The sequence below is a fragment of the Rattus rattus genome, chromosome 9 (assembly GCF_011064425.1).
Source record: "Rattus rattus isolate New Zealand chromosome 9, Rrattus_CSIRO_v1, whole genome shotgun sequence".
NCBI classification, from domain to species: domain Eukaryota; kingdom Metazoa; phylum Chordata; class Mammalia; order Rodentia; family Muridae; genus Rattus; species Rattus rattus.
Window position 1 is genome coordinate 95,719,297 of NC_046162.1, and position 24,171 is coordinate 95,743,467.

At 39.3% G+C, this 24,171-nt stretch overlaps 1 protein-coding gene across 1 annotated transcript in view; it reads right to left on the reverse strand.

Annotated features, from left to right (window-relative positions):
- Positions 1–2,460: 2,460 nt before the first annotated feature.
- Positions 2,461–24,171, reverse strand: part of Nsrp1 (nuclear speckle splicing regulatory protein 1) — a 33,319-nt gene continuing 11,608 nt past the window's right edge. Inside the window, exons 3-7 of the mRNA XM_032912966.1 lie at positions 12,242–12,298; positions 7,950–8,078; positions 6,789–6,996; positions 5,706–5,814; positions 2,461–3,799 (exon numbers count right to left, since the gene is read on the reverse strand). Coding sequence (XP_032768857.1) covers positions 2,767–3,799; positions 5,706–5,814; positions 6,789–6,996; positions 7,950–8,078; positions 12,242–12,298 — 1,536 coding nt within the window. The 3' untranslated portion in view covers positions 2,461–2,766. The remainder of the gene's footprint in view (positions 3,800–5,705; positions 5,815–6,788; positions 6,997–7,949; positions 8,079–12,241; positions 12,299–24,171) is intronic.

Here is a 24,171-nt window from a genome sequence, read left to right on the forward strand (position 1 = left end):
AAAATATTTAAAATTTTATTTCATGTGTGTTTTTTGCTTGCCTGTGTCTGTGTGAGGGTTTCAGATAGACAGTTGTGAGCTGCCTTGTGGGTGCTGGGAATTGAACCTGGGACTTCTGGAAGAGAAGCCAGTTGAGTGCTCTTAACCACTGAGCCATCTCTCCAGCCCTGACACTGTTATGTTTAGTGACTGCACTGCATGTTATTCCTGTTACTGCAGAATGCAAATGCCTTTTGTCCACGGGAATAAAGGGCACACTTGGGATAGGAGACAGCATGCTATTGCTTCGCCATGCTAAGGACGGTTTATAAAGGTCTAAGTGGAATATAAAACATAAATGTATGTATCAGGCTGGGAGCCACCTGGGATCTGATGCCCTCTCCTGGCTTCCAATATTAGGCCTATTTTGCTCAGGGCAAAAATAATTACAGAAACTCAATAGATTTCTTACCCTGGCCACTGTTCTACTGTTGTTGTGATAACTGCACTGGTTTTTAAATGTAGTCTGGTTTATCTACACGAAACTGAGGCAGGATGACAGAGAAGGCTGTCTTCACTGTGCAGCTGCATGACCTTCAACAGACTTACAGGGGGACTGATAAGTAGAACTTCTAGTACAATCACTGTACCTAAGGGAAACCTTGGCAGAGAGAAAAAAACCTTCTGCTTAAGAGGGGAAGACCTATGTGTCCTAAGCAACCAGCATCTTTTTCTGTCCAATGCATCCAATCTTGTTTTGTGGAAGCAGTTGAACCTCTAGGAGAGGGGAAATGAGTTTATCTGATCTCTTTGATATAATCTCTCCCTCCTTATACTATCTTGCACAACATAATCAAATTAACTTTTCCAAGCATACGGAATAATCCTAAGGAAGAGTGCGCTCTCTCTCTCTCTCTCTCTCTCTCTCTCTCTCTCTCTCTCTCTCTCTCTCTCTCTCTCTCTCTCTCTCTCTCTCTCGTTTGAGCTCACTCCTACTCCCCAGTCTCATTGCCCCACACCCATGCTACTTCCCCTGTGTAGTCAGTGCTTTCTTGGGGTTCCCCTGTAAGAACATAAGACCTGTCAAGCAGGAACATAAAGATTTCGTTTCCTTTTGTATTTAAGTCAAGCTTTTTTTTTTTTTTTTTAAAGGAATCTAGATACATAGCTGTCTTCAGACACACCAGAAGAGGGCATCAGATCTTTACAGATGGTTTCCATGTGGTTTTTGTCAGGACCTTTAAGGATATAATAACATATTAAGCATGACTTTTAATATAAAAGTTTATAAAATAGCTTTTATCTACTTCAACATACGAAACTAAGCTTATCTAAAATGAAAAACTTTCCGTGGTAAAGTATCATGAGATAAATTATCTTCTTGTGATGGAAAAACTTGCCAGAGAACAACTTTCTCCCTGGTAGTTATCCTTTCTTTACCCATGAATAAATTTACAGGATGTCAGGTTCCAATGACTTAGTTCAGAACCTAGTTTTATTTGAACATAGGGATGGAGTTTTAACAGACTCCTTACTGGAATATATAAAACACATTTTTTCATTCTCAGCTGACAGATTTAGTTACACATCAATATAGTAATCTGCAAAATACAACTTACAAAAAAGTGGTGTCTGCTAAACAACCAAGAATTGAACATGAATAAAATTACTGCTTTTTCTCAATCTTGGACATCAACTCCAAGACCTTGTGCATGTCAGGCAAGAGCTCTACTACTGAGCTCTGTCCCTATCCTGGAAAGGACTTTTACAGCTAAGTAATAGGTGAATTAAATGCAGTAGCATATTACTATCTTTATAGTTTCTGCAACAAGAGATAAACTGGAGGACTGGAGAGATGGCCCAGTGGTTAAGAGCATTGACTGCTTTTCCAGAGGTCCTGAGTTCAATTCTCAGCAACCATATGGTGGCTCACAACCATCTGTAATGAGGTCTGCTGCCCACTCTGGTGTGCAGGCCTACAAGCAGGCAGAACATTGTATACATAATAAATAAATTTTAAAAAAAAAAAAAAAAGACAAACTGGGCCTAGGGTCGGTCACTGCCTATAGTTCTCGAATTCGAGTGGCTGAGACAGGATCACTTGAGCACAGGATTTCCAGAACAGCTTGGGCATCAAGAGTACAACAACAACAACAACAACAACAACAACAACAACAAAAACAAATCGCCCCCAAGGCAAAAACAGAACATAATTTAAAACAAAAAACAAACAAACAACAAAACCCTTCAGAGCCAGAGAAATGGCTCGATGGTTAAGACCAGTGGATTTTCATCCAGAGGACCCAGGTTTAATTCCTAACACCTACATGGCGGTTCATGACCATCTCTGACTTCAGTTCCAGGGGATACAATGCTTTCTTCTGGCCTTCTCCGTGGGTACTGGGCAGCTACTTGGTATACTGACTTACATGTACCCACCCAGGTAATAAATACTTAACACAAAACAAAACCCTCAAAAGCAACATTTTTACAAGTTATTTTTAATGTATAAACATAACATGAAGCCAAGTTTCCTCACAGAAATTTTGTAAGATTTAACACCTTATGATTCTTGCATACAATCAAGAAAGTGCTATAGATCAGGGAATATCTCAACTCCAGAGAAGCACCAAAGCTCACAGAACTGACTTTTGACTTAACAAATTTTGAAAACACACTTTAAAAAATACTCCCCAGTCGCTGTTCATACAGTCATATGCTTTCTTAAAGCAAGTTCAAGGGTCCCAATGCTCTGTGCTTCCAAGGAACTCCAGATCTGGGCAGTCCTTAGTCATCTTCTTTCTCAATATACGTCTTTGCATTTATCCGCGCCATCTGCCTGGCCAAATACCTGTCCCTAGCTGACATCACCGTTTCCTCGTTGCTCCGCTTTGCAAACTTGCTCACGGCCTCAGGGGGCCTCTCTGGCTGACTGCCCTTCTCTGGTCTTTCCTCTGTCAGTCTGTGTTTTGTTGCTAGTGATGTTTCAGAACGAGGGGGCTTCCCTTGTTCCCCTTTGTCCTTTTCCGTGTTTCTTGCTTTGCTGGATCTTTCTTGGTCAAGAAGGTCGTCCTTCGGTCTAGGCCTCGGGCTGCTCTCCCTTCTGTCTCGATGTCTTTCTGAAGACTGCCCACTTCCTTCTGGCTTCTCCCTCTCTCTGTACTTAGCACCATCTTCACATCTTTCCCTCCTTGCTTTCCTGTGCTCTTCTTTTTCTTTGCCTTTCTTTTCTTTCTCACTATATCGGTCGTGATCATTCCGTTGTCTGTCTTTTTCTTGTTCTCTTGAGGAATATTTCTCCCTCTTCCATTCTCTGTCCTGTCTTTCTCCCTGTCCTCGTCCCTTCGGTTTGTCCTCGTGCTCATGCCTCTTCCAGTGGTGATCTTTATGACTGGCCTCTCTGTGCCTATGAGAACTCTTTTCTTCCCGGTGGCTGCGGTCCTTGTGACAGCTCTCTTGGTCTCTGGACTGCCTGTCCTGGTGCTGACCTCCCTTATGCTCATGTCCTCTTGACTGGGAACTTCGTGAGTGGTACTTGGTACTGAGCCCCCTTTCCTCACTAGATGATCGTGAGTGGGTGTGATTCTTGTGATGCTTGAGGTATTTTGTGGAGGCACCAGTGTCTTCTTCCCCTCTGGACTTTACTTTATGGTCTCCCCTTTCACCATCGTCACAGCTCTCCTCAGAATCACTGTCAGCATCTGGGTTTTCCTCCGCTTCCTCTACACCACTCTGCAAGGCGCAGTTCTGCTGTGGTGGTCTGTTCTCTGAATTTGTTTCATCAGCGTAACCCCTGAGCTTCTCTTCTTTTATTACAGTTCTAAAAAAGAAAAAAGAAAGTCAGAGTGAATGCTACTTTATTAGTTGTAGAAAGAAAAGGAATGCTTGTGTAAATTTTCAATACAATTTGGTTATATGTACTGTCTGATTGTCACCTACTCACCTTTAAATCAGTACTTCCAAACAGCTGTGGACATGTTCTAACACTGACAGAAGTAAATAAAGAACATAGCCCTTCTCTCTCTCTCTCTTTTTTTTTTTTTTTTCCTTTTTTTCGGAGCTGGGGACCGAACCCAGGGCCTTGCCCTTGCTAGGCAAGCGCTCTACTACTGAGCTAAATCCCCAGCCCCAGCCCCAGCCCTTCTCTTAGGCCAGCAGAGCAGTTAGGAAAGGGTCTGTCCATGGCCTTGTCTTTCCTTCTAGTTCTAGACAAAGAGTAATTGGGAAATGATTGCCCTGGATCTAAGGTCTATTTTCACAACGTGAAGTTCAAGTTGTAGTTGTTTGGCTTCTCATTTTATTCTTTAAAAAGTCCTAGAAATACATGAGAATAATTCCCCACAGAAAACAGTACTAAATTTAATTTTAAATATCACTAATTAGACTTTTCCAAGATTAGAAAGGCACCATCACCCTGATATAGTATCTTGGTACCCGTTACAACAAAAAAGAAATTTGTGAATCTTCCTGGCTGCTGCCGTCAGTAAGTCTGAAATTACTGTGTATCAACTATACTTTTCCAGCTGTGTAATTAACTCATTGCTAACGCTCACACGTAACTGCTTTTTCTCAGCGCAGGTGGACTGAATGCAGTTAAGTGTGCCCTCTGCGAATTCTCCTTTTACATCCCGCTATACTGTACACACACGGTATAGCTATCTTACTGTTCCTGTAAGACCTTAAACTTTTATCTAAAGTCTAATCCTTTGCTTTTCCATATCAGAGATGGGTAACAGAAGTGTCTACCTACAGACATGGTAGTATTTACTAATATCTACATTTGAGCAGTTATTAGCCCAAATTGGTAGCATAACACTTGAAATGTAGAACTAAGATTAAAATTTTAGATTTGGGTTGGGGATTTAGCTCAGTGGTAGAGCACTTGCCTAGCAAGCGAAAGGCCCTGGGTTCGGTCCCCAGCTCCGAAAAAAAAAAAAAAAAAAAAAAAAAAAAAGAAAATTTTAGATTTAACTTCTAAATTACCTGAATATCAATATGTTATTACTGCTGATATTAGGGCAGTTTTAGTCTCTAATTGGTGAATTTGACCTATATATGGAAACTGGGTTCTAATCATGAAAATAGGCCACTTTCATATAATAAGCTATTTAATGATCATGTAAAATTACATGCTGTATGACTTAATTCTTTACAAACTTCTCCTTACTTCTTATGGTAATTGTTTTAAAGCACCTGGGCCTTAAAATGTTTTTAGTTTAAAAAGTTTAGTTTTGTTTCTTCCTTTTTTTAAAAATTTATTTATTTTATTTATATGAATACACTGAGCTGTCCACGCACACCAGGAGAGGGCATCAGATCCCATTACAGATGGTTGTGAGCCACCATGTGGTTGCTGGGGATTGAACTCAGGACCTCTGGAAAGCAGTCAGTGCTCTTAACCTCTGAGCCATGTCTCCAGCCCTGTTTTGTTTCTTCTTTTAGGCCATACGTAAGACTCATAAAACAAATATTCAGAAATTTTATGCACTTAAATGTTCTGATGTAAACTAATATTTTATTTTTTGTGAACTATAGAATAAAAACCATTTTGAACAAAATCTCAGGTTTTTAAGTTAAGAAACACACATTTCATCCAATCACGCCACGTCAGCTAACAATATAATACACAACACTGTACCCTTCTGTTTCAAGAGTTTAAAATGAGTCCCAAGTCATGTAACCTCAGACTGTCAAGGTATCTGTCTTCTGAATACTCCACCTCTCACCTGGCTTCACGAAAGCTGGATTTAGGAACTGCCTCCTCACCAACTGCTTGATTTAACAGATGCCGATAAAATCCACTGAGGTCTTTCTGCTTGGTCACATCCAAACGTGCTGAGAAGGAACGCAAAGGCGAATTGAGAATACGGATTCAGCGAAGCACAATACAATATACGTGGAGCATATATCACACAAGGATGTGCAAACACTCCTAGATCAGGAGTTAGGGAGAACCTTTCCATGTTTTTTAATTGACTTGTATGTCTACATGCATGTGGAGACCACTGGATACTCTGTGGGAGTTGGCCCTCCCTTGCCATCATGTAGGTGCCAGGGGTCGAACTCAAGTTGTCAGGCTTGGTGGTAAGCTTCGTTATCTGCTGAGCCATCTCTCTGACCAGATACAACCTCACAGTTCCAGCTTTCTTTCACTTCAAGTTGAGTAGCATTTAACAATTAAATTACTGATAAGTACACAACATAGTTTGATCTTGAGAAACTGACCACAAGAGCACTAAGTTCAACAGCTAAATATTCTTGGCTCTGATTATTAATCAGATTATTTTTCTTTTCTTTTTTTTTTTTTAAAGATTTATTCATTTATTATATATAAGTACACTGTAGCTGTCTTCAGACACACCAGAAGAGGGCATCAGATCTCTTTACAGATGGTTGTGAGCCACCATGTGGTTGCTGGGAATTGAACTCAGGACCTCTGGAAGAGCAGTGGGGCTCTTAACCACTGAGCCATCTCTCCAGCCCCCCAGATTATTTTTCTAACTGCCCAGTTAATGTTAAACATTTTCTCATCCCAGAATATATAATTAGAATTTAAGGTTTATATATGTTTCTGGCGAATGTAATGTTGTTATGCCTTTATATTTGGAATTTCTAATACAGTGGCTTATCATGATCATAGTTTAATAAAATAAGAACTAAATGAAATGTGTAATAAAAATAAGTTCCTTAAGGGTTCAGCTGTGCCTTTGTGTCTCATCCTGATACATACGCCATGCTCACAACAGTGTGACCGGCAGGAGACTGTGCAGGGGCCTCAGACGGCGATCTGCAGCGCTCCCCTCCCTTACCTTCCAGGGCAGCTGCCCTCTTTTCTCTTTCCTCCTCTTCAGCTCTCTCTTCAAGTTTTTTTTTATAAGCAGATGTCACAAATGCCTCTTTATCATCAAATTCTCCCTTTTCCATCTCTCGTTCTCTCTGTATTTTCTTTTCCATTCTCTTTTCCTGTTCCTTTTTCCTGATCTCGACTGCTTTTAGTAAGTTGTGAATATATTTGGGCTAGGGAAAAATAAAATTATTTAGGAAAAAGGGGGAAAAAAAGGACACCCATTAGTATAGAAATGTTTAACGTAAATAGGTCTGTCTTTTCAAAACTCAAGATAAATTTGCTAGCAAAATTACTACTGAAATGGCTGCTACTAAGAATTAAGTGTAGCAGAGAGAATGATGGTAGGCGCACACTTGTAGACCCAGCCCTTGGGAGTCAAAGGCAGGATCAAGGTCGGCTCAGGCTATCGTCCAGGTCACGGCAGGTAAGGGCCACAGACACCCTCCTCCCCGACTGTATAGACCAGACTTGGCCTCAGATTCATGGTGATGTTCTTGCCTCAGCCTCCTCAGTGCTGGGATTATAGCTGGGAGCCACCATGTCTAGTTCTTACTTTTCTTTTTAGTTTATTAAGATAATGCGTGACATAGTCCAAGTTCCTCTTTAATTTGCTATATACCCAAGGATGGCTCTTCTCATTCTCTGACCCTCCTGCCTCAGTCTCCCAAAGGCATATGCCATCAGGCCTGTTCTAGAAAAAGGTATTTTTGAAACAGGGTCTCTCACACTCACTATACAGCCCTGGCTGGCCTTCAACTCATATCCACCTGCCTATCTCCAAGTACTGGAATTAAAGTGTATGCTACTATGCCAGCCTATTTGATAGTCTTAATTCAACAAATGAATGGGTCAGAAAACAAATCAGGAGCAGTATAAATCTACTATACTGAATGCTAAAGAAAAATTTTCAAAAAATTATTTGCAAAAGTTTCAAGGTTAAAAAAATACTAGATAATTAATTCACTTGACCACTGCCAGGATCTAGATTCTAATAATCAAATCAATAATTTAGAACTCTTGTTTCTCACTTCAATAACTAAAATTAAAAAACAAACAAAAACAAAACAAAAAAACAACAAAAAAAACCAAAAAACCAGGTCAAGATCAGATTATGGCTACTAACCTTTCGATCTTTCCCCATAAGCAGTTTGGGGTTATTTTCTTCCTTTTTTTTCTGCATTTCATCATAAATGCTGTCATACTCATACACAGTAGAATCTTCTGCAAGAGCTTTCTGAATCTCCAGTTTGGTCTTTAAAAAGGTAAATGTTTAAAAAATATGAGTCAGTCAACATTAAAAGTCTTTTTGAGAAAGACTGAGAAACTAGAAACTTATCTTAAAAACCTGTACCATCACATTTCAAGGCAGGAAATACGAATGAAAACTCTACAGAGAACCATCTGGGTGCGAACCCTGACTCCACTTACTCTGAGCAGGTCTGCTTCAATCTTTGTGTGCTTTAATTTTCCTCACCTAAAAGAGTGACGATCAACTCTCTCCCCTAAGTTGTGATAACTTAATAAACTTGAAGCATCTACGGTCAGTTTGGCAGAGTAAGTGTTCACTGGACACTAATGACGACATCTTTACTTACAATTACAATCCACACCAGGAGTCTAAAAGTCAAAGGCACGAGTGAGCTGCACGTAGCCCTGGCTTAAGTTTTATGTCACATTTAATAAATGAGGTTTCCTAATGTACTGTTTAGTTTTCAAATGTATGATCATAGGAAACAGGTTAAAAGTTACTAACATGAAAAGAAAAAGATCCAAATACAGAATTAAATGGGAACCATATTATTAATCATATAGAGTCCTCTGCTTTTATTATGTTTCTATTTTGTTCTTCCTCTTACAGCATATCAAAATCTTAGCTAGAGGCTAGAAAGATGGCCCAGGGGTCTTGCGGGGGATCTGGGTTCAATTGCCAGCATATGCCAAATGTTGGCTCAAACTAGACATAATTCCAGTTCCGGGAGATCTGATGCTTTTTTTCTGGTTTCTGAGGACATCAGGCACATGACTCATACATACATTCAAACATGTAGACAAAACACTTACACATTTATAAAAATAAATAAGTTTCCTTGCATTTCAGAGCTAGCTCAACTCTATCTTAAATGAAGCCATTTCTGAGAAATTTAACTTCTAATATTGTGTTTCTTTTGAGTCTAATAAAACACTGTAGTTTTCAACTCTTTTCTTTTTTAGATTTATTTTATTTCATGTTATGTGTTTTGCCTGCATGTTTGTGCAACATAGTGCCCAAGGATGCCAGAAGAGGGAGGGGGATCCCTGATAGAGGCAGGGGTTACCTTTGGTTGTGAGCCTCGAGTGGATGCTGAAACTGAATCCTGGTCTTCCGTTAGAGAAGCCAGTACTTTGAATTGCCAACCCATCTCTCCAGCCCTCAACTCCTAATAGGATGTTCAATGCTACTTCCCTTTTACTCTCCACAAATCATACTCTTCCGTTAGAGCTAATGAGTTTCTGAAATGCACAGCTGTGCACATTTACTTTTTAATTGCTATGTGGCCTTCTTTACTGATGCTAAGAGTAGTATTTTTTTAAAAAAAGATTTATTTATTTTATGTACATGAGTACACTAGCTGTCTTCAGACACACCAGAAGAGGGCATCAGATCTCATTACAGATGGCTGTGAGCCACTATGTGGTTGCTGGGAATTGAACTCAGGACCTCTGGAAGGGCAGTCTGTGCTCTTAACCACTGAGCCATCTCTCCAGACCATGAGTGGTTCTAAGAGAAAGGGTGATAAAATCATTCAAAACAATCAACCTGGTATCCTCAGATTTACAGTACTAAGAATTGAACCTGGGGCCACTATCACTAAGCTACAATGACGGTTTGTCCTAGATTTCTACACTAAATCCTCAGAATCTCAAATAATGTATATATAAATGAATATATTATATCTGGAACATTGTTAAAATGACCAAGAATCCCACATTCTGAATTTCTCAATATTTAGAAAATGAGTGATAGCGAATTGCCACTCCCTCCACAACTAGCTCAGAGAATCCAAAAGGAGAAATATTATATAGTCATCACCAAACACCATCAACAAGGCAGCTGGGAGTGGTGGCTCCTAATCACAGCACGTGGGAGGTGGAGTTAAGGGGATTAGGAGTTCAAGAACAGGGTCAGCTACGCAGTGGGCTCCAGACCAGCCAGGGCTATGTAATGACTCCCTGTCTCAAAACACAGAGCCAAATCATAGAAGTGCTTGAGGTAAATACACAGCTTTAAAGAATTATATCAGACAAGGCAATCAACTATAGAACAGATTCATGCATTCCTCTAAAAACCTTTAAGAGGAGGAGAGGCTGGAGGGGCTCAGTGGTTAAGGCTGACTATTCTTGCAGAGGACCCCAGTTTGGTTCCCAACTCCTACATTTGGCATCTCATAACCAGCTGTAACTCCAGGGGATCCAATGCCTGGGGCCTCCTGGGTTTTTACTCTAGCCAAGGATATGTATACACGGACTTCCACCTCACATATAATTAAAAATAATAAAAATAAAACAATGTTTCTTACAATGTTTCTGTATACATTTTAAAAAGCTGGCAATAGTAGTGCCGTATTTCAAGACCTGAGGACAACAGTCATTATGGTTCCTGAAAATGACTACAATATTATAACATTGGGAAGCATTCTTGTAGGACTTTATTTAAAACTTCACTGTATCTAACTCTAAGAATTTAAACTTTTAAGAATTGATGCAACTCTTTCATGTAAACTATTACAGTAAATAGAACACCAATAAGAACTCTGAAAAGGAGCTGGCAAGATGGCTCAGCACACAACACTGAGCCTGACACCCCGAACTCACAGGACAGAAGAGGACATACTCCTGACGCACTGACGCACTGACACCCCCCCACACACACACTCAGGGTAGGAGAAATGCCTCAGCACGCAAACGTGCTCTCTACCTGTGTTTAATCCCTAGAACTCATGCCAAAACAATAAAGGAAAAAACTAAACAAAATGCAGATGTGGTAGCATAAACCTGTAACCCTGCACTGTTGCCCAGGATGGGAGACAGAGACAGGAAGATAGGACAAAGCCAGAGAAAGGAGCACAGCAGCAGAAACAAGAAATAAAGACTGGGAAGACCGCCCAACATGGTGGATGAGGAGAACCAGCTCCTGACCTCACACATGCAATGTTCCACCCCTTAATCCCCTGACATCTTTAAAGTAGAAATAAACATACAAAGTCTAAACATTACTAGCTCATTCTTTAAGTGCTAACAATCTTGGCATTATTACTTTTTTTCTAGAATATTACACTAAAATGGTATATTTAATCATTACAAACAGTATTTTTCCAGTGAAATAAGTAAGAGATGAAAATGTCAACATTAGTTCTGTGTAATTCACATTCAAAAGGAAAAAGGGAAAAAAGACTATTAAAGTACCATCCATTTCCTGGTTCATATTTCCTTACAATTTGGTAAATACTTCATGGTAGAAACTGGTTTGGGAACAGGAGGAAGCAGTCAGGGTGGGAAAGTGGCAGAGGGCAGGGAGAAGGGTGCTCTAGAGCAGAGCTCTCAACTATGTTCCCTGCGCTATTCTCAGGACAGTGAAAGCTGAGACTCGCTATTGTAAAAGCACGAGAAGCACTGTTGAGTTTTCAGATAATGGATGTATGGGAAGAAATGCTCAAAATCACTGGTGTGCTCCTAACAGAACAACTGTTAAAAATGACCTGACAGAGGTTGGAGACATGGCTCAGGGGTTAAGAGCACTGACTGCTCTTCCAAAGGTCCTGAGTTCAATTCCCAGCAACCACATGGTGACTCACAACCATCTGTAATGGGATCTGATGCCCTCTTCTGGTGTGTCTGAAGACAGCTACAGTGTACTTATATAAATAAATACATACATAAATCTAAAAAAAAAAAAAAAAAGGGTTGGGGATTTAGCTCAGTGGTAGAGCGCTTGCCTAGCAAGCACAAGGCCCTGGGTTCGGTCCCCAGCTCCGAAAAAAAAAAAAAAAAAAAAAAAAAATTCCCGACCACTCACCCATTTCTTGGCAAATGAATTCTAAAATAACTGTGAAATCACTGTGGCTGTGGATAAACATTTTTCTTCTGATAAGTGAGTTCCAAGAACAATTTAATAAAGAAGCAAACCCTAACGATTCAAACAATCAACTGACAGACTACTGAGTCAGAAAGCAAAGCTGGCTTTAATCTACATCCCACAGTACAGACACAATCACATTTTCCTTTGAAATTTATGAAGGAAGTTTGCAATCTACATAAACCGAGAAACATTTTACACAGTTTAAGAAATATAGTGATTTCATTATATACATTTACTCTGCTTTATCTGTACCAGGTACTAAAAACCTGGCTGCATGCACTTCTTTCTTTCCCTCTCACCTGTCTCATGGCCTGCTTCTTAGCAGCTTCCCTCTGAAGGCTTTCGCTCACAGACGTCTGTAAGACAGAAAAATGCCATTGTTTATGTAATTTAAATTCCTCTCCAGTATTCTGGTTGGCAAATGGTTCCTTACTTAAGACTTAAAAGTGGAAAGGTAATAATAATTAAATTAACATTGGGGTCTTTCCCCTAAATGTTAGGAGACAAATTAACCGCTATTATAATGCATCAGAACAGACGCTGAGAAAGCTGGTTGTTACTTGTACACTATGTGGCTGAAATGGATAAGACAGAACAACGAGCTGAAGAGAAACAGACATGTCTTAAATGGTTAACAGGCATATGAAAGTGCTCAGTATTACACAGAGCAAAAAAGTGCAAAACCAAAGCTACAAGATACGAGATATCACTTCAATCCAGTTAAAACAGCTACTATCAAAAGGACAAGCCTGCAAGGATGTGGGAAGAGTCTTTACAAGCAGTCATTTGGAGAAATTTCACTATTGTCAAATGGATTAGTCATCAACCCAAATCTCCTTGTTAAGTGACACTTTCAGTAAAACTTTCGTTTGTCTCTTGAGACAGTCTCACTCCTACAGCCCTCGTTATCCTGGATCCTGCCGTGTAGACAGGCTGGTCTATCCTGGATCTTGCCATGTAGACAAGCTGCTCTTGAACTTACAGGAGTGATCTGCCTGCTTCTGCCTTCTCAGTGCTGGGATCACTATGTCTAGGCAGATGATCGATTTAAAACATTCATAGGAATACTATGTATTTCCAATGTATTTTATGTCTATCATTCTATTTAGTACAAATCAAAGATTTTATCTTCCTTCCACGCATCAGAGAAAGCAACAGTGAACTAAGAATGGAAAAAAATGGACTCCATACGTGTATAAAACGAAACTATGATATATGTATCTACAGCCAACACTGAATGAGCGTTTAGAGTTTCTAGACTACAGAATATAAGGAAGAAGTTCAAAATAACATTCACAAAGAGATTCAGAGATCCAAGTCCTGTTTTCACATGTGTCAAATCCCTCCTTTGCCATCTCTACCATTTAATAGCTCCTACTTCACAACATACATATGACTGGTTCAAAGTAGGGGGCACAAAGATAAAGACACTCAAGCTACAAAATACACTCATTAGTTACTACTAAAACATTAGCAAATAAACAAGTCTAGTTCTGCCTAAGACCAGTTCAGAGTAAATTTAAAGAGAATATTCATTAATGGTACCTTTTTGTTGAACCATTCCTTTTTAACTTAGGACGAAAATAATTTTCTCTAAGAGCCTTTAAAGATTATATTTTATAAGATTAAATATAAACATTTGAACCACCCTAAAAGTGACCAATAAAACAAAACCCATACAAATACTTAAAAACTACATTTTTCTACCAAAAATCCTGAAGAAAAAAAGCCTACAAAACCTGAACCTTAGCAAATGTTTTAGTTTACCAACCTTAGATAGCCCCAAAGTAAGTAGACTTCTGCCTATTTTAGTTTTAGATAAGGAAAAATTAGCATTTATTCTACTTAGCACATAATTCTAAGGGTTAAAGATAAAAGATGTCATCAGGTATGGGCACTTAGAACTACACAATTGAGAAGAAACTCCAATTTGATTTTCTTAGTCTATGCACTCTTCGATACTCTGCAAGAATAAAATGGATCCAACCAATCCAATGTTTGCTACACTGAACTGTGGTGAGATCTGGCCTAAAGGGGAGACTTTTAGCCACTATTTAGCTGAACTGCCTCCTGGGCAGTTTTGCAAATGCTGCTGGTACGCTCCCACCAAGGGGCCGTGCAATACTGAGAAGCACACGGACATGGGGCCACCACACTGATTTTTCCAGTCATATTCTTTTATTTTATTTTATTTTATTTTATTTTATTTTATTAACTTGAATATTTCTTATATACATTTTGAGTGTTATTCCCTTTCCGGTTTCGGGCAAACATCCCTTCCCTCCCCCTTCCTTATGGGTGTTCCCCCTCCCTCCCCCTTTGCCGCCCTCCCCCGACAGTCTAGTTCACTGGGGGTTCAGTCTTAGCAGGACCCAGGGCTTCCCTTCCACTGGTGCTCTTACTAGGATATTCATTGCTACCTATGAGGTCAGAGTCCAGGGTCAGTCCATGTATAGTCTTTAGGTAGTGGCTTAGTCCCTGGAAGCTCTGGTTGCTTGGCACCAGTCATATTCTTTAGCTGAACCAAAGTTTTGTATTTGCATTTTTACAGAAATTAATCTGTCGTCCTGTGCCTAATAAAGTATGAGGGTGGGGGTTGCACGATTTATTGCCTTTTTCCTGAAAAAAGAGTTTGCCTACCCACATCCAAAATAGTTCTGATCTAAATAAAAAACAGTTCAAGAACCAATGCTTCCTTCTAAATGGCTCAAAGCTACAATCTATTGTGTTGGGAACTCAAGGGATGAGAACCCCTTCTTTTTTTTAACTTAGCAATTTACCATTTAATGATCCTAAAACACGGCAATCTGTTATGGGCTTAATTTACTCATATTTATACTCATTATCAATGCAAAACCTCTTTAGGAGTTGTGATGAGGGTGTGGGACTTTTCCTATGAACTCAGACTGTGGACAAAGGCAATCGTCCTCATCTGGGAAATGCCTACAGAGAAGTTTGGCTTAGTATCTTGTCAGGACTTAAAATTATCCATGTTTAGGCTTTTGAGTGCATGAGAAAGTCAAGCACACAAATTTATTTTTATTAACTACTATATTTTAGAAGTGGAGAATTAAGATTTAACTTAATTTTTAAAATGGCCTTATTGTTTTTAACCCTTTTAAACCATCACTTGAGGATCTTGCTATGTAAAGACACTACTGCCAGTAAATAGAATCCTAGTAAGACATCTCTGCTCAAATAGACCATGAAAGTAGTGTGTATGCAAGGGGGTTGGGGAGAGAGAATATTCCATGAAGTAAAATTTCAGAAACTATCTGGGTGTCAGGATATACACCTTTAATTCTTGCCCCAGCAGTAGAAAGGCAGAGGCAGGCAGATCTGTGTTCAAGACCAGTCTAGTCTGCATAGTGAGTCTCAGGCCAGACAGAACGACATAGGAAACCCTGTCTCAAAAAAAAAAAAAAAAAAAAAAAAAAAAAAAAAAAAAGTATATTTTCCAGTCTATATTAGGAGTGCTTTGATAGGACTAAGGCCATTTCTCGGTGAGCAACCAAGAATAGAAGATAACTAGTTACCTCGCTTTCTCTGAGAGAAATTTTGTCTGCGCTCCTATTTTGTGCACAGCTGCTTCTTTTGTTCACCCTGTAGTATATATACTTGACTTTGACCTATTTCTGCTACATACTCTGGATTCTATTTTTGGTTACCTGCTTTCTGTCCTTAAAGTCAGTCTTACACTGCAAGTACGTCTTCATTCTAGACACAGTTTAATTTACTTACAATGTTTAGACTCAGTGTTTAGCTTGGGTCTGCTCTCTGCTGTACTGAAATTCGCCTTTGTTTGTAGATTACAGATCTATCAACCTATCAACCTGACTTTACATGTTCTAGCTGACTTGTGTTTCTGAATGATGTCTGTAATTCTATCCTGAAGAATCGAGGCTTCCCTGCACTTTTCTAAGCACTGGTTTATCAGCTTTACCACTGGTTCAACCTCTCCTGCACTTGAGTAATGATAACTACAACTCGCTTTAGGCTAGAACAGTCATCTTGAAACTTTTTATCTACTTTAATGTATTCCTCCATCTTTTAATTTTTATTTTTGGATCGATGCTCACTGTGGAGCCCAGACTGGCCTCAAATTCTTATTATTCTATTATTCTCGTCTCAATCTCCTAAGAGCTGAAATTACAGGCATGTACTACCTGCCATGCCTAGCATAGTCTCACACATTAAAAATAAATAAAGGGGGCAAGGGAAATGACTCAATTGTTCGAAAGTCAGTACTGGAGTTCAGATGTGATGGCCCACCCATAATCCCAGCCTTAGAAGGCAGACGCAGGGGTCCCCAGAGGACAGTAGCTGAATGAGTAAGGCAACCTTTGGCCTCTATATGAACACTCACACATACGCAACCACACCTATGTATGCCTACAACCAAGCAAATTAGCATGCATATACATGCCATACATATAAAGAAAAAACAAACAAACCTATACAGTTGGCTCACATAACTGGGAGGAGGAGTACAGGACTGCATATCTTTCTTATGAGGCTGCCTTGTTCAGCTGGACTGCTCTGACATAGGGATGACTATTACAAAACAAAGTTCTCAAGGGTTGGGGATTTAGCTCGGTGGTAGAGCGCTTGCCTAGCAAGCACAAGGCCCTGGGTTCGGTCCCCAGCTCTGGAAAAAAAAAAAAAACAAAAACAAAAACAAAGTACTCTGCAAGTATTCCTGAAACTCATTTGCCAAGGAACCAGCTAAAACAGTGCTCAAAAGGGTGTTCTTATGAGAAAAGGAACAAGTCTGGAGAAGAAATTAATAAAGAACTAATACAAAGATGAACAAATCAAAAGCTGGTCTTTTTGAAAAGATTAAGTTAGGTAAGATTCTGGTAATATCAATCAGAAAAACTTCGAAGATACAAATGACAATAGATGGGAGTGTTAAAAACACTATCAGGAATAGTTTTGTTAACAAATCTGAAAATCTAGAAGTATAAATTAAAAACTCAAATAGGCTAATAACCAAAAATAAAAAAAAAAAACATTCTTTTTCTATAGCCCTAAACCCTTGCAATTTTATAGATTCCTATTAAATTTTCAAAGACCAGGGGTTGGGGATTTAGCTCAGTGGTAGAGCGCTTGCCTAGGAAGCGCAAGGCCCTGGGTTCGGTCCCCAGCTCCGAAAAAAAGAACCAAAAAAAAAAAAAAAATTTTCAAAGACCAAACAATCCCCATTTTGTGTGTGTGCAAATGCACACGTGTATACACACCTGTATGGAAATGTATGGAGGCCGGCCAGACACTGATTTCTGATGCTCTCCTCTGTCAGTGTCTGGTCTCTAGCAGTCTCCACCTCAGTTTTTGAGATGGGTCCCCTGGAGCTGGCATTCACTGATTGGCAAGTTCCAGAATCTGCTGGAATCCATGCCCTAGCTCCGGCTATAGGCGTGTGTTTCCATGAGGGTCCTGGGCATCTGAACTTGTGGCCTCAGGCTTGAAGCTCACACTTTACTGAGACATGTCCCCAGATCTCGCTACTTTTCTTCTGTTTATTTTTTATTTTATGTGTATAGGTATTTGTCTGAATAAAGGTTTGTCTGGGTACCAAGTGTGTACCTGGTGCCCTGATCTACTGGAAATAAAATTATAGACAGCAGTGAGCCACCATGTGGATGCTGGGGTTTGAACCCCAATCCTGTGAAGAACAGCCAGTGAGTGTTCTGAACCACCAAGCCTCTTTCCAGCCCAGCCCTATTTTTTTTTTTTATAAACTGTTATAAATAACAGAAAGCAAGGGGCACTGGAACACCTAGCTTTTTGCAAGACTAAATTATTTTTCTAAAAATACAGATAACTACTCTGTATTTTCTTATGGTCTATGTTGACCTATTTGCCATTGTTTCATCCCAGGACCCACGGCACCAGTTATATTCTCTTACTTTTCCATATATCTGATGTTGTAGGGAGAATACTCCTCTCAGGACGAGCTAATTCTTAAGGACTGTTTCAGGAGCACATCCTTCATGTCAACTATGAAATCGGAACCCAAGCTCTGACCCACCTCCTCCAGCAGGCTCACATATGCTAAGATGCGATAACTGCCTATGACCCACCTGATAGGCCATAGGGCAGAGCCCACACTGTTCAAATTTGCAGTTAGGAGACTACACCACCCAGCCTTGCAATTCTCATGTAAAGCACAATAGACTCGAGACCACTGTCTGGCAGTGATGGCACACAGCCAGCGGTGAGGGCAGAGTACAGGTGACTCTGTGACTTCAAGGCCAGTCTGGTCTACCTGTTCTTCCAAAACAGCAAAGGCTACTACATAGTAAAGCCCGACTCAAACAAAGAAAAAGAGAGAGATTCTGGACCATACTTTCTCCTCCCTTTTTCTATCTCTAGATCAAAACCGGTGTTTCAACCAGATGCAGGAGGGGGAAATCACTGGTTTCAGTGTCAGACTGAACCACCTAAAGCAGTAGATCTCAATGGTCACATATCAGATTTTACATTATGATTTATTATAGTATGAAGTAGCGATGAAAATAATTTTATGATTGGGATCATTACAACAAGAGGAACTGTATTAAAGGGTCACAGCACAGGAAGGTTGAGAACCAATGACATAAGGAAACCCGGTCTCAAAAAACCAACCTAGCTCTGGTATTTCTACACGCAGCTCAATTGGAGTGGTCCCCAACCCCAGTAATATAATCAATACTAACCAATCAATAGTACCAACTTCATGTCACCAGTGAGCTCCATAGATGGCTCAGCACTGCTAAAAGGACTCAGTTCAGTCACTAGGACCTACAGTAGGCAACTCGAAACTACCTGCAACTCCAGCTCAGAGGATAAAGCACACCTGCAGTCATTGCATATACCCCCAAACAGCCACAGATAACTAAAAGTAAAAATTAATTTGAAAATGTCTTACTCAAAAAGGACATCCAGGGCTGGAGAGATGGCTCAGTGGTTAAGAGCACTGACTGCTCTTCCCAAGGTCCTGAGTTCAATTCCCAGCAACCACATGGTGGCTCACAACCATCTGTAATGGGATCTGATGCCCTCTATATAATAAATAAATAAATCTAAAAAAAAAAAAAAAAAAAAAAAAAAAAAAAAAAAAAGGGGTTGGGATTTAGCTCAGTGGTAGGCGCTTGCCTAGGAAGCGCAAGGCCCTGGGTTCGGTCCCCAGCTCCGAAAAAAAGAACCAAAAAAAAAAAAGGACATCCAGCAGAAATATGAGTGGTGCGATATTTAGATATGTAATAAGATTACAAGAACAGAAGAAAAATAGCACCATTCTTATTTCGATAGGCTTCATAAATGTACTTGGTATCTATTTGATTGATAAAGATGTGTGGTGATAGTGAGATGGATCAATGGGATAAGGCACTTGCTACCAAGCTTGGCAATCTGAGTTTAAACCCTGGGACCTACAGGCAAAAGAGAACTGACTCCTAAAAGTTTTTCTCTGACCTTCTTACCGATGGCATTGCATGTACTCAGAAACACAGAACAAAATAAATCAGTAATAAATTAATAAGAGGGGTGGAGAAATGGCTCAGCAATTAAGGGCACTTGGCAGCTCTTCCATAAGACCTAGGTTTAGTTCCTAGTGTCCACACAGTGGCTCACAACCATCTTTAACTCCAATTCTAAAAGTATCTGATACTCTCTTCTGGCCTCCACAGACACCAGGCACATAATACACTTATATAGGCAAACATTCATATACATAAAAAAATAAAAACAAAATCTTTTAAAAAGTTTTGCCGGAGAGGTGGCTAAGCAGTTAACAGCAATGGCTGCTCTCCTAGAAAACCTAGATTCAATCCCCAGCATCCACATGGTGACTTAAAATGGTTTCTAGGGGTTGGGGATTTAGCTCAGTGGTAGAGCACTTGCCTAGCAAGGGCAAGGCCCTGGGTTCAGTCCTTTGCAGGGGGGCGGGGGGGGGGGTGAGGTAAGGCCTCTAACTGCAATCCTAGGGGATCCAACACCTTTTCTGGATTCTGCAGGAACTGCATGCACATGGTGCACAGACATACATGCAAGCAGAACATTCATACACATATAAAAAATAGTAAACTCTAATTTAAAAATCTTTAATTTGATAAAGTTTATATACCAAAAGACAAAATAAATGTCAAACTTAATGAGAAAACGTTAGAAGCTCCTACACCTGGATATATACCCCCAAAGAAACTCTTACACGTGTTACACTTGAACATGTACAAGATTTTTTTTTTTTAAAGCATCACTGCAGCAGCAGAAACTCCAAGTAATTTAAGTTTTTACTCTCAGCTGGGTGAAAAAGTCACTGTGTATGCTCAAGTTAGATACAATCTTAACTGAAAATAATGAGATCTATAATTTAAACACTTTCACACACCCCAAGGATATTTGGGATATGGCTAAGTGGAAGATTTGCCTAACTTGCATGAGGTCCTGGATTCAATAATATAACAAATAAAATACAATTTAAGAACTATGTATATAAAAATAATATATTGCCTATCAATCACAGCATGGTATCATTAGAGGAATGAAAGAAAGGATAAGAGGAATGGAACGAAGAGATAACTCAGAATGGGTTGTATGCAGAGTAAAGACTTTGGTGTGCCTGGAAATGACAGTTGTTAGTGACAACTCAGAACAGAAGTCTGCTGTGTGTAGCAGCTCTTGTATTTCTGCATAGGCATGTGTAATGAAGGATGCAGGTCTGAAATTCCACCTTATCTGCTTTGTGTGATAATTTCTCTGAGATAAAAAAGCCACAGCAAAGTGTGAGCAGCATAAAGGGCACATATAAGGTCAATTCTGAATTTCTCATAATGAAAATGGTAGAATTTTGTAATTTTGTAAGATCCCGAGTAAAGGAAAAAACCTCAAACATATTATCTATATCTCATGTTACAGTAACAAAAATTAGTGATAGAAAAACACTAGTGTGTGTGTGTGTGTGTGTGTGTGTATCTATTCCAACTTTAACTTATCAATAAACAAATTTCTATATGTTTTTTCAGTTAGAAACACAAACCCATTTCAAAAGCAACTCTGTAAATCGTGCTGGCAACAGCCGGCACACTCAGGGGAAGAGCCAAAGGTCTTATTATCCTTCCTATGCAAGGCCAATTTTAATGAAATATACTTGGTAGTGTATTTCTCTTTTTAAAGACAAGCAATAGTTTGAACCCCCTAGATAATGGCAATGACCAAGTCAGGTGTGCAGTGTGCCCGGGACAGACTTTATTAGAGTTCTGTTATAAACACACAGTCTCTTGACACCAAAGATGTAGTTCTTGCAGATAAGGCTGGGAGGCAGGAAATGAATCTCCTCCCAAATGCTGCTTCTTATCTTTAAAGTAACCTCAAATTATTACTAAACTAATAAAGTAATTTTGTTTCAGAAAGTGATCTGATCTATTTTATTTTGAGCTCTTGATAAGTCGAAGAGTGAGATGTGGGATTATTACTTTTTGTCAGACAATAAACACTGAGACATGTCATAAAAATAAAGGAAAAGCTTTTAAAAATGATTTTTATGGTAAAGCTGAAATAAGCAATATCAAAGCTTGTCAGTATAGTATATGAAGATGTATACAGTTTTGGACAAATAGAATGAACTAATTTTGTTATTTAACTGCAATTTGGAGGTAAAATTTTTATTGGCTTCTAATTAAACATTGTTGGTTAAATAGGATAAGCAAGAAACTCGCAATGAGTTTGTATATGAGCCCAATAGAACAGTAATAATTCCAAAAAATAACTATAATATTGGTGCCTTATTTGTGAAAATTTTCTAATCTAATGGCTCTGGGCTAACAGCTACAGTCCAAACTGGGAATTAAGATTACATTAAAAAGCCAGGATACTAAATATTACCATCAAACACCAAGTGGGATGGAGCCAGCCCAGGAAACTTGCAGTCACTAGTGATTAATGCTGGTAATGACTGTAACAGAGGAGGTCTTATTGTGTAGTAACAGATTCAACTTACTGCACTTCTACCACAACTAGGCACTTAAGATAAACCATTTTTATCTTTAAAATAAACTTTAAATAGATAGTATCACAGGGTGAGGCATTCTTGTTTTGTTTTGAGGCAAGGTTTCGAGATACATGCCAGGCTGGCCTCTAACTCAGGCTCCCCCTGTCTTGGTCTCAGTAGGTGCTGGAATTATAGCTGTGCAGAGCAGTGGGACTGAGACAAAGAGAAATGAAACAATCATCCAAGATACCAAAGGTAGGAAAGCAAAGTTCAAACTCTGCTACACACCACAAAGTAATATACACGGCAGCCTCATATTCCTCCTAATCCCTTGAAATGACACAGGAAATCTACATCATGCTGGAGAGTAAAAGTTACCCTCCATTCCCAAAACTCAGAGACAGAAGGCAAGGAATCGACCTACCCACAGGGGCTGTGTGCAAGAAAAGATGGGAGCTCTCTAACCTTCGGCTGGTATTGAAGCAAGAAATATGAATAGCAGAAGACAGATTAACTGGGGCTTCACATTAAAAGCAGCAAGGTAGATGGAAACTTTTACATAGCCCTTTTCTTGGGAAAGGCAAATATTTCATTTCTGCCCTTGGTTGGAAATAATACAGGAACAAATTGATATCTTGGGGACACAGGAGGGACTGGAATTTCCACCCCAGTACAAGTGGCTAACTCAATAATAGAATGTTTGCCTAAAATATGTCTAATATGAATTTGAGAAGGACCGACACACACACACACACACCCCTAAAAACAAACAAACAAACAAACAAACAAACAAAAAACCCTCTAAAGTAAAAAGTTTACCAAATGATGGCCTTAGACACACCCTAGGGCAGTGGTTCTCAACCTGTGGGTCGCAACTTCTATGGCAAACATCTGTCTTCAAAATTATTCACATTATGATTCACAACAGTAGCAAAATTACAGTTAATGGAAGTAGCAACAAAAATAATTTTATGGATGTATTAGGAAGGTTAAGAAACATTGCTCCAACAGAATGTAATTTCTCCCCCAAGACCTTTTTATATTCCTAAATTATTGGGGCTATATATAGACCTTTTGTCTATATGGACAGGTTTACCATATTAGAAATCAAAACCTACAAGGTGACAAGATGACTTAGTGGGTACAGATGCTTTACTGTCAAGTCTGAGAGTTCAATCCCCAGAATCCATCCAGGTAGAGAGAACCAACAAATACTTGAAAGTTGTCCTCTGACCTCCTCATAAGTACCATAGGAAGCGCATGCACTAAGTAAAATTTAAAAATTTTAAAATGTACTTTAAGTTAAAACTAACAAGAGATGAGTATGATTATATGTAATTATAATCCCTGCACACAGAAGAAAGAGGCAGGAGGATTGTGTATTCCTCAAGATGCTGTCAGAGGAGAGCGTGTTCAACCCCTTAGAAAGGCTTGTATTTAAGAGAAAGAAGGCAGGTGTGATGACAAAGAACCCATGAGGTGGGGACAAGAGAATCATTATTGGTCACATAGCAAGTGCAAGGCCAACCCGGACTATTCATGAAATTCTGCTACAAAAAACAAAACCAGTGGGGGCTGGAAAGATGGCTTAACAGTTAAGAGCACTGGGTACTCTTCCAGAGGATACAGGTTCAATTCCCAGCATCCACATAGTAGCTTAAAACTCTCAATAAATCTAATTCCAGGGGAATCAGTTGCCTTCTTCTGGCTTCCTCATCAGGAATTAGGCATGCAAACAGTGCGTAGACATACGTGCACATAAAATACAATAATTTTTAAATTAATAAAGATGTATTTTATGTTACATTTTGCAATTTAAAAGTTGCACATATATATCAAGACCAAGTGAGCTAAATGTTAGTATTTAAAAGTGGCCTCACTTTAGGAAAATCTATTAGTACGATCCAAAACAGTAACAGATACTAGAAAGAAAAAAGAAAACAGCAAATAACTTTAACATCTAATACAATTTTTGGAGGGTAGGTTTTACAATGATAAAACCAAAAGGCAAGCACTACTCTACCATTAAAACTTAGGAAATAATGTTCCTAAGAACACTTGTTAAAAACTCAGAAAGCCAAAGAGCTCAGAAATGGAAAGCAAGAGCAAAAGAACTAGTGACGAACAGCGGGGGAAAGCAAGAATGAGTTACTTTCAGAAGGCTAATGCTAATTTATCACAACGGCTGGAATAAATAATATGCTAACCACAGCCTGGCATGTTGGGAAATGCCTACTCTTTTTTTTTTTTTTTTTTTTT